The sequence below is a fragment of the Podarcis erhardii genome (genome assembly GCF_964252035.2).
Source record: "Podarcis erhardii genome assembly, chromosome: 1".
In the NCBI taxonomy this organism is placed as follows: domain Eukaryota; kingdom Metazoa; phylum Chordata; class Lepidosauria; order Squamata; family Lacertidae; genus Podarcis; species Podarcis erhardii.
In genome coordinates, this window is record NC_138497.1 from 109,490,574 (window position 1) to 109,501,290 (window position 10,717).

General features: G+C 44.9%; 1 protein-coding gene and 1 pseudogene across 2 annotated transcripts in view; both read right to left on the reverse strand.

Annotated features, from left to right (window-relative positions):
- The window catches only part of DPP4 (dipeptidyl peptidase 4), a 50,300-nt gene extending 45,133 nt beyond the window's left edge, over positions 1-5,167 (reverse strand). The window contains exons 1-2 of the mRNA XM_081871650.1: positions 4,975-5,167; positions 3,466-3,553 (exon numbers count right to left, since the gene is read on the reverse strand). Of these exons, the coding sequence (XP_081727776.1) occupies positions 3,466-3,553; positions 4,975-4,980 (94 nt within the window). The 5' untranslated portion in view covers positions 4,981-5,167. The remainder of the gene's footprint in view (positions 1-3,465; positions 3,554-4,974) is intronic.
- A 2,891-nt stretch (positions 5,168-8,058) lies between these two features.
- LOC309348675 (protein TFG-like) lies at positions 8,059-9,620 on the reverse strand (annotated as a pseudogene). The gene is made up of 2 exons: positions 8,633-9,620; positions 8,059-8,469 (listed from the first exon to the last, which is right to left on the reverse strand). The product of its transcript is annotated as a protein TFG-like (transcript).
- Positions 9,621-10,717: the final 1,097 nt, after the last annotated feature.

The window sequence follows — 10,717 nt, forward strand, 5'->3', positions numbered from 1 at the left end:
TCTGGGAATCAGCGTGTTTTTACATGAGTAGAATGTCTCCTTTTATTTAAAATGCATCTCTGGGTTATTTATGGGGCAAAGGAATTCGTTCATCCCCCCCCCAAAAAAAAATATAGTCTGGCCCCCCACAAGGTCTGAGGGACAGTGGACCGGCCCCCTGCTGAAAAAGTTTGCTGACCCCTGGTTAAAACCTATGCACGTCTACTCTGAAGTTATTTCAATGGGCCTAACTACCAGGTAAGTGGGCAAAGGATTACAGCCTTAATGTTCCTTCAGTATGTTTCACTTTTTCAAGTATTCATGCACTCTTACATGCTGTTATGGTGCTGTAAATCTACAAAACAGCATTAAGGTATAATTACCAATGACTTACATAGTGTGAGGCTTGCACATACATGTCTCCGTGGCCATGAACTTAAACTTACTTCCCCTTGCACTAAATCAGAACCCTCCCTCAACAGGAAGCACATTTCATATGAGACTGTTCTTAATCTTCCCAAAGCCTAGCACATCTCCAGATTGACAGCATTTTCAAGAAAAGATCCAAGCATACACCAGGAAATTAAGGTTTGCACAATTAAAGTGGATTACAGCACTCCATCGCCCTAGGAGCACAACAACAACCTTTTTTTTATTTAGATCCCGCCCATCTGACTAGGTTGCCCCAGCCACTTTGGGGGGGCTTCCAACACACACACACACACACACACACACACACACACACACAAATGTATCTACACATAATAAAACATTAAACCTTAAAAAACTTCCCTATACAGGGCTGCCTTCAGGTTCTGCTTTAAAAAAGAAACAGACACAATCCTTCTCAGAAAGCGATATGTACATGCACAGAGAAGTGTGGAATGAATGAATAATGGGAATATACTGGATGTATAAGCAAAACCTGTAAGCAAATCAGGATGAATGCTAATTATTGTGTAACCTCCCCACAAACAGAACAGAATGAATGCCCAGTGAAGACTGGTATCCTAGAGGAAGTGTCTCTATGTTTTTCTAGAGGATTATTTCTTTTAGCAAGACAATGTTTTTTTTCCCTTTGCAACATTTGTACTTGGTGCTTTAATTTCTTATAAAACAGAGTAAAACGTTTAAACTGAAAAGCTGTACCAAACACAGGACTCTATAATTAGACTGGACTTTGATCCCACTTAAGGCTTGTTTGAGATTACAGCTGCATTTTTAACCTTTACTTAATCAGGAACTTTGGACCAATGTTCAAGGGGTGAAAAGGAAATGTGTTCCAAGTTATCTGGATTGGTCTGGCTTGCCCACTAATACTCCCCCCCCCCCCGATTCTTATTTTGTTTTGTCTCCTGCTTGCTCTTCAGTGGATATTATTTGTTGTTGTTGTTTTTCAAAATATGTGCAATTTAAAAATTGTTTTTAACATCCCTGAATATTATAAAGCGTCTCAGCACACTGCAACACACCATGCTTGTCGCCTATAGATCTGGAAGCAGCTAGGTGAAGCAGCTAGGGTTCCCTATTCACATCATTGGAGGCTTGCTCACAGCTGAAAACACAACTATATGTCAGTGTATCAGTCATGTAATGAGTGCATGTTCAGCTGAATGGTTAAGGAAAAATCTGAGTATTCAGACTTACAAAAAAGGATGGACTCCCATACTGCCACATGCCTTTTGCTATCAGAAGGGGGACCACTCACCCACATTCTTACAGGATTGGGATGCAACTGGGCTCAATTTGACCACCCGGATCTAGCACAATCACAACCAGCTTGGCCTTCAGAAGGAATGCTTTCCAGGAGTTAATTAACAGCACTATTAACTTCCTAGCAACTCATTAGCTGTCATAATTTTTAGCTGCCCCCCAAAAATATTGTTTAAATTATATGTAATTAAATTTGTAGCGAGTTTACTGAAATAGACATTGTCCAAAATGTGGAAACTGTCAAAGGTTACAGGAGAAATGTTGATGTTCCTGCAACTGCAGAATTCCAATACCTAAAGCCAGCATCTGGAACCATGTGAACAAGTTTAGTAGTCTGCACACCAAGACCACTATGCAAACCACAGCATATAATAGTCTTACTCCACTTCACTTTTTCAAATGGAAACATTGTTTAAAAGATGTATCAAGTAATTGCTCTTAAAACATCAAATGCTACTGTGTGTAAAACATTATGTATCTATATAAATGTTCTCTCTGAATCTACAAAGTAGAAACTTCCTTAAATCAGCTACAAATTGCAACTGCCTTTCATCTCCATGTTCGGCACTGCACTGTAAAATATATTTATTACGATGTGCACAAAGGGTAAAGAAAATTATACATTCTTTATAAGCATACGCATACATTGTTTGCTGCTTGATCTCTATAACGTAAAAAATATTTATCTCCAACTGTAGCCTCAGTCCTTTTAACAACCTTGCTTCGATCCACAAATTCTAGAAACGTACAAAGCCATACATTCCAGCAAGTTTACTGTCAAGAAAGTCATGAAATTTTCATTTGTAAGGAAGGTTTTTTTTTTTTATTTTGTACTTTTTGCAAATGTAATCTCAATGCGTAGCTTCCAAAAGAATGGCCCACTGAATCTATCACAAAATAAGGAGAGAGCATGCAGAACAGAAGAGTCTAGTTTTTGCAATGAATATGAAATATGAATATGAAAGTTTAGGCTACAATAAATCAGTTCATGGGATGCCACCAGTGGCGGAGCTTCATGTTCCGTCACCCAGGGGCGGAGAGCAGGTGGGGGCGGGGCTGGCACGCGTCCTGGAGGCAGGGGGGGGCAGCCATGATGGCATCCCACCTGGATCGCGCTTCCGGGGGCGGTGCACTCCACCCGCGCACCTCTTCCTCTGCCAGTGGATGCCACTTGCCTCCATCATTCATAACCATGGTGCAAAATGCACAGGCAGCTCCCCATTTGCATACACTCAGCACGCACACAACCACTGACATGCATGCCGCTTTTGGCACTGGAAGGGGGGGGGCAGGGACAAAGGCATAAGGGGGGGCGGAATGGGGTGGACTTCCACGGCTTCCACTGATACACATGTGCCTCGAAAAGCAACCCCCTCATAAATGGGGAGTTGCCTGTACCCTATCCCCTCCCTCTCCACCATACCTGCGCTTTCCAAGTGCTCCTAACTGAGCGCAGGATCGGATTTAGGTTGAGAAGAGCCCAGGGCCATGAATTTTAGAGAAGCAAGCTGCAGGTGAGGCCATCAAAAGCATCCCCTTTCTTTATACATTAAAAAGCCGCATATACATTTAAACACACAGATCTGGCCCTAGTTGGCTGCCGGAAGGAATGCTTTCCAGATGTTAATGAGCAGCGCTATTAACTTTCAAGTTATACATTCATATGATGCCAAATGACAAACATTCTGACCTCTCTTATGGTTTTTCATGCTGCTTGGAGGATCAAATCACTTCCTATCACCTACCAAGAGACAATTAACACTGCGAACTTACTTTGGTTTGTCAGTAAAGCTACAGGAACAGCAATGGCCGTAATGAGAACTGCAACACCAAGAAATCCCAACAGATACTTCACTATGGTCTGGGAAGAAAAAAAGAAGGAAGTTAAGAAGTATGTAATGTGCATAAAGAGCACATATATTTCTATGGCAATCATAGACAATGATGCCCATGCATCAAATCCAACCCACAATTGGCCTACCATTTATGGGGCCTTCTTAAAGGGTTGTGTCTTTTTAAAGAAAATGTCTTTGTGCTGATTCACATTTGCACCACACTGACACATTTACCATTACTTATTAATGTGGCCAGCATGACTAAACCGCTTCTGGTGCATTGGAACACCGTGATGGAAACCAGAGTGCACGAAAACGCCGTTTACCCTCCCGCCGCAGCAGTACCTATTTATCTACTTGCACTGGTGTGCTTTCGAACTGCATCCCTACTGTAACTAGTGGAGGCTCTTCGACTTGGGTTTTGGGGGCATATCTTGTCCCCATTCAAAAAATTCTCTTCCACCCCCCACTTCCCCAGGTCTTCACACATCTCTAGTCCTTGCAATGCAGGAATCTCAGCTAAAGCATCCATGACAGGTGGCTACCCAACCTCTGTCCCAACAGCTGTTATTTTCAGAAAGTTTCCCCTGGTGTTTACTTCAGAAGTATATTCACCTTCTCACCCCTTGCTTTTTCCTGTAAGACCTATTGCAGTCGTTAAGAGTCGTCAACAGGCTCATCACAGCTATCTGTCAATCACCCATTCCCACCACTCTCCTGAGTAATACCCCTCCCCACCTTCTCACTATATAGAAGGGTCTGGTGACTTCTGTTTCAGTCAAAACAAAACAAATTCCTTCCAGTAGCACCTTAAAGACCAACTAAGTCAGTTCTTGGTATGAGCTTTCGTGTGCATGCACACTTCTTCTGTTTCAGTGTATCTGAAGAAGTGTGCATGCACACGAAAGCTCATACCTAGAACTAACTTAGTTGGTCTTTAAGGTGCTACTGGAAGGAATTTGTTTTGTTTTGACTATGGCAGACCAACACGGCTACCTATCTGTAATTCAGAAGTATAAACACCCCAGTCCCTCTCTGCAGACTTTCGGGGTTATTTGTGTTTTACGCGCCTGACATGGCATCAGACCAGATGGGAAGGCAAGCAACTTCCGCCACGGGCCGAAGCTCCGCTCTTGAATCCGCACCCGCAGCCCAGCCCCAGGAGCGACCACGGGAAACCTTGCGCTTTCATTGGCGAGGAAGGAAAACGAGGACCGTACGTCTGTCAGCCAGCATCTCTCTCCAGGGAGGGGGGGGGGGAGTGCGCGTGCGCGCGTAGATACACGAGGCGCCCGGAATGGAGCGAGAGGCTGAGGCAGCCTCCAAACTGCCTTCGCCCACGACCAGCCTCGTCAGGCGGCCGAGGCGAGGCGCGTTCCCGTCGCCCCGCGCGCCAGAGAAGCGGCCGAACTTGCCGCCGGGGCCACACGGCTCGCTTCCTACCCACCTTCATTGCGGGAGCTGGACGAGGGGCGAAACAGCCAGCTGCTGAGGAAGCGCTAGAAGTGCAGGGTTTCGCCTCCAGACTTTGCTCCCGGATATGCAGAAGTTCTCCGTCAGCGGCGGCGCCCCGTTAAATATTAGCGAGGTTTCCAAGCGAGGAGCAAAAACCTCCCGGCTGTCACACACCAACACGCTCGGGACGGGACGGGACGGGCAGCCAGGCGCACGGGACGGAGGGAGGAGCCCGGCGGGGCGGGGCGGGCGGGGCGGGGCATCCCAGCGGGAGGAGAGAGGGCCGCGCAGGCCAGGCGCCCACACAGCGCTTGGGCGGGATACACTAGTCTCTCCCCACCTGGGCGCCAGTCCAGCTGGCCGGAGGTAGAGCAAGAGGAAAGCTTGTGCGAAGCGGAGGAGCTCCAAGCGCGGGCGCTGAGGTGAGCGGGGCCTGGATTTGGCGCGCGAGTTTGAAGGAAGGAGCGAGTCTCTGCGCAGGTAACTGGGCCACGCCCCCTGCGTTCGGTTTCTACAATGAGGTGAGTGGGGGCTGGCTGGCTGGCTTCTCTTTTTCAGACTCAGGTAGGTAGCCGTGTTGGTCTGACGCAGTCGAAATTAAATAAATAAATAATTGTCCAGTAGCACCTTAGAGACCAACTAAGTTTGTTCTGGTATAAGCTTTTGTGTGCATGCACACTTCTTCAGATATGTATATCTGAAGAATACACATGGACAATTTTTCTCTTTCTCATTTCTCTTTAGGCTCCAGTCCTCCACCCACTCAGGAGGAAGCCCCATGGGACTCAAAGCCTGAGTAGACTTGGCGAGCATGGCACTAAGAAGCTGTTCTTCTGAGCTCAGTTCCGTTGCATCTTTATGGGCAATTGAAATGATCATGAAGGTAGAGGCTGTCATGGAAGAAAGGTAAAGGACCTCTCTAGACGGTTAAGTCCAGTCAAAGCGACAATGGGGTTGTGTCGCTCATCTCGCTTTCAGGCCACAGACAGCTTTCCATGTCATGTTGCCAGCATGACTAAGCTGCTTCTGGTGCAGTGGAAGCCAGAGCGCACGGAAATGCCGTTTATTTCCCGCTACAGTGCTACCTGTTTATCTACTTGCACTGGCGTGCTTTCAAACTGCTAGGTTGGCAGGAGCTGGGACAGAGCAACGGGAGCTCACCCCATTATGCGGATTTGAACCGCCGACCTTCCGATCAGCAAGTCCAAGAGGCTTACTGGTTTAGACCACAGCAACACCTGCATCCCAAAAGGCTGTGATGTAGTGGAGGGGAAAATAGGGGAGTGCAACTCCTGGTGGTTCCTCCCCCCCCCCCCAGCAGAAGCTATGTGTTATTAGCCAGAGATCTAGGTGAGTGAGAGATTCACCTTGCTCTAGCCCAGAGTTTCCCAAACTTGGGTCTCCAGCTGTTGTTCTCCAGCTGTTGGGTCTCCAGCTCTTGTCATCCCTAGCTAGTAGGGATGGTGGGAATTGTAGTGCAAAAACAGTTGGAGACCTACATTTGGGAAACCTTGCACTAGCCAGTGGTTCAGATGATAAGACCTTCAAGGGTATTTATTATTATAATTTTGTGGCAGATTAGCATAGAGGAACTTGGAAGATAAATAATTAAGAAGAGGCTGCAGACTTCTTTCCACTGGAAACAGAATCCATGTACTGAATCACAGAGGAAGTTCTTTGATGTTTATGCTGTACGAATCTGTCTCATTATGAGGGGATTCCCCACATTGGATTTTGGTTGCACAAAACAAACACATTGGATTTTGGTTGCACAAAACAAACACAGAAACACAGCCTTCAGTTTTTCAGCTTTCAGTAGCAGAATCATTAAAATGATCTTTGGCTTTGGATTTCCCCCTCCTGAATTGCACCTTATTTGAGTTGTACATGGTGGTAGGGATAGATATTCCAGATGTCAGAGTCCAAGGGTGTGAAGTTCCCTAAAAGTAGTAATTGAGATACCTGGGAAATGTTAATGGAACACAACCCTCTCAATAGGGATGTGCTTGAAAAGAAAAGTATAAAAACCAGGCACATTTTTCAGAATAACTTTGTGGGGTGATATATGCAAGATAATGTATTATACATCACATTGAAAAGTCTATAAAAATGACACATGCAAGAAATGGTTATATAACCAGAAATGGCACGTGTGAAATAAATGACATATGCAAAGTGACATGCAAGAGTGATGAAAGTGACATATGTAAGATCATGTCTTACACACATTAATTGATCAATGCATCCCCTGTTCCTATTCTCCTAATGACTACCATAGAACATAGATTACAATCCTCATTTGTAAATTGGTGTATTTGCCTCTAGCACTTGTACAATCAAAAGGATATTGTTTAGTCAGGAGTGCTGTGACATTAAAAACTGGTGACATGGGGTTGGCAGCTATTCATCACATTATTTATGACATGACATGACATTAGGATACTGGCCATTCAATTAAGTCTTCTGGGTGGGTCACAACACAATATGATATTAGACCATATATTATTACAGCCAAGATAAAATCAGAAAGCAGCAGCAAAATGAGATTAAGAATCCCCCCCCCTTAAAAGTTTGTGGTATTTTTGTATGTTTTTAAAGCAAGCACAGAATATAATGCTGCCTAAAAACCCAGAGAGGGGAAAGCAATAAGTGCCAATAGATAAAAGTGCAATTCCATACAGTTCCATTGAATTTAGTGGGGCTTTCTTCCAGAGAAGTGTGTACAGGATTGCAGCCTAAAAGCATGTAATTGAAATCTTGAGAAAATGAAGTCTCTAGCTAGCACAGCTAGATTTTTCACCTAGTAGTTTAATATGGCAAGTCAGAATGTCATTACTTTACAAACATTTAGGTAGTGTTTCCAATATTAAACTAGAAAGCCAATACAATTTAAAGCAGGAAACAAGATTAATTTGGTCATTTATCCCAGCAATTTATACAGCAACAGTGATACCATAGAATATTCTGCCTTTCATTAGTTTCCATATTTTAGTTAAATAACCTTGGAGTCTGTATGGATGGAATAGCAACGACAACAACTTGGACTTACTTGGGGCCCGTCAACAGCACAGTTTCCTTATTGATAGCCAGGACCTGGCTGGGTGTAACCCTGGCCAAAAGGAGGGCGATTGTGTGAATATGGATTAGGGCCACTTGGAGGGGGTGTCATAGTAGTTCCAGGCGGTGGAGTGAAGCCTGGTCTTGGCTGATAAGCACCTGGCTGGCTGGGAGCCATTCCAGTTTGCGAAGCTGGGGTCACATTATATCTGGCTGACTGTGAAGCCTGTGTTGTGTAGTTCTGTGCAGGAAAGGTGCCTGCCTGATACTGCTGGGGAGGCTGAGCTGGCAGCTACTGAGGTTGAGCCTGGCCAGGAAACCCAGGAGCTGGAGCCTGTGAGGGCTGCTGGCTGCATGCTTGGAGCTGCTGTGCTTGTTGAGGAGCAGTCTGCTGGCTGTAGCCTGCTGGATACTGCATACCATACTGTGGCTGAGGCCAGTGGCGTAGCGTGGGGGGTGCAGGGGGGGCCGGCCGCACCGGGCGCAACATCTGGGGTTAGGGCAAATCCGCGGGTTAGGGGGCGCAAATCCACGGGTTAGGGGGCGCAAATTATTTGCCTTGCCCCGGGTGCTGACAACCCACGCTACGCCACTGGCTGAGGCTGAGGCTGAGGCTGCTGAGCAGGGTATTCAGCTTGTTGTGGATATATCTGGCCTTCCATCTGACCAGTTTGTGGCTGAGTTCCTCCATATGGTGGCTGCTGTGGTTGAACTCCAGGTGGATGAGCTGCAGAAGATGAAGAAGCAATGCTATCGGGTGTTCTGGAACGTTCTTCTACAGGGGCACTGGGGGGTCTCAAAACCTGATCATCTGCCAGCTCAAATGCTGACATGACATTTTTGTTGATTTCATCTTGGTTTTTTAATGGATCAAAAGCAGACATACTTGCTGCTATAACTTGAGTAGAAGGCTTGACAGTGGAGTCAGTAGTAGCAGGCTTATCTTCCCTACTCTCTGCAACATCATTTTCAGGGAGGCTTGTGGAAAGTCCTGGTTCAGCTGGGGGCTCTAGGCAATCCCGCAAATGATTCACTTTGTTACGAAGTTCTATCAGCTCTCGACGGAGGTATTTCACTTGATTAGATTCTAGAGGCCTTGGCTGCCCATTCACAAACAGTGTCAGTTTCAGTATCCTACTGCACTGAATTGCACAAGAAAGATCTGAGCTATCAAAGATTGTTATAAGATCTCCATCTTCGTCTTTGTATTTTATTGTAACTTCATCATTGCTCAGAAGCTTTCCCTTGAAAACTCTCTGCATCATCAGCACTAACTCGTCATAGGTGATGTCTTCATTGTGAATGGGAATTCTTCTAATATCATCACCCATTTGAGCTTTAATTATAAGCTTTCCACTCAAATCCAGTTGTCCATTCATGGTTAACTCTGGCCTTCTTACACAGCTGTCTTGGAAAATGTATTGAGTAGCTGGGCAGATTATCCCTTTTACTTTCAGCTGGAGGTCAGATGTCCCGCCATGCAGCAGTGGTTAGTAAAATATAACAATAGGCAGCAGTGTGTGGAATTGCTGCCACCGCTGCCGTACGTGGCAAAGAGACTCGGCCAAGGCGGTTGCTGCTGCCGCTCCATGCCTTTCAAGGGTATGGTAGATAAACAGATTAAGGCTGAAGTTATGCCTGGTGGCTTTTGTAAAATTTCTGTTTAACAGTCGCCATCATGATCAGCCCTTAAGAAACAGGAGTGGAAGCAGCTGCTTTCTGGTCAGAGCTGTATTGGCCCTGTAATTTGATAATAAGCGCCAACAGGAAGAAAAGTTGGTTTGTTTCAGCCGCAATAAATCTTTCAGCAAGTTCGAGATTTCTTCTCTTACCTCTGCACCGATTGTTGTTTCTCGTCCCCCATCCACCTCACCCTGCCAAAAAGTTATGACAAAGGGCTGATTACTTTTTTCACGTCCAAAGCTGATAAAGTGTTCATTATGAGGGAAGGCATGTACGAACATTTTTTAATAATGTCCAAATGGATAGGAAAAATGTGGGTAAACAAAAGGCACAATTTCCTGCACCCTTAAAAGCTTTCAAAGCAAGCACCCATATATTCAAGGCATAGGCACAAATGTTCATTGCCAGGAAATAAGCATATGGTTAAAAAAGAAAAATCTTTGAGAAATCAGGATTTAATAATGAGAAGAAGAAAAATATTAGAACACATTCTGATAATGAGAACTAAAATCTATTGCAAATCTATCACGGAGAGGCTTTAAAGAGCTTTCCATTTCTTTTAATTACCTAAAAACAATAACTGGCATTCAGAATGCTACGAAGAGATGCAAAAGTGAGATTTATTTCAAAACTCACTAGCTACACATTTACAAGTATTTGTGTGAAAGAGAGTACACTTACTGATTTGTTCAGCTCAGCTATTTTGTACACACACACACACACACACACACACACACACAGAGTAATTGAACACTGCATCTGAATAGCCATACAAATGTACAACTCAAGCATTTGTGTACACAGATTGTACACTTGTTGAATGCACAATGTGAACATCCTTAAGAAGTGGACAAAAAAAGAAGGAAGGAAGTTATTATTCTTCTGGACATACAGCCACGCTCATATCCTCGTGCAGAAGAACGATATATTGAGTCCAGTGCTTGCATAATATGGCGTGGCATTTTAAAACATCATTTCTTTACGCTTAGAAGTTT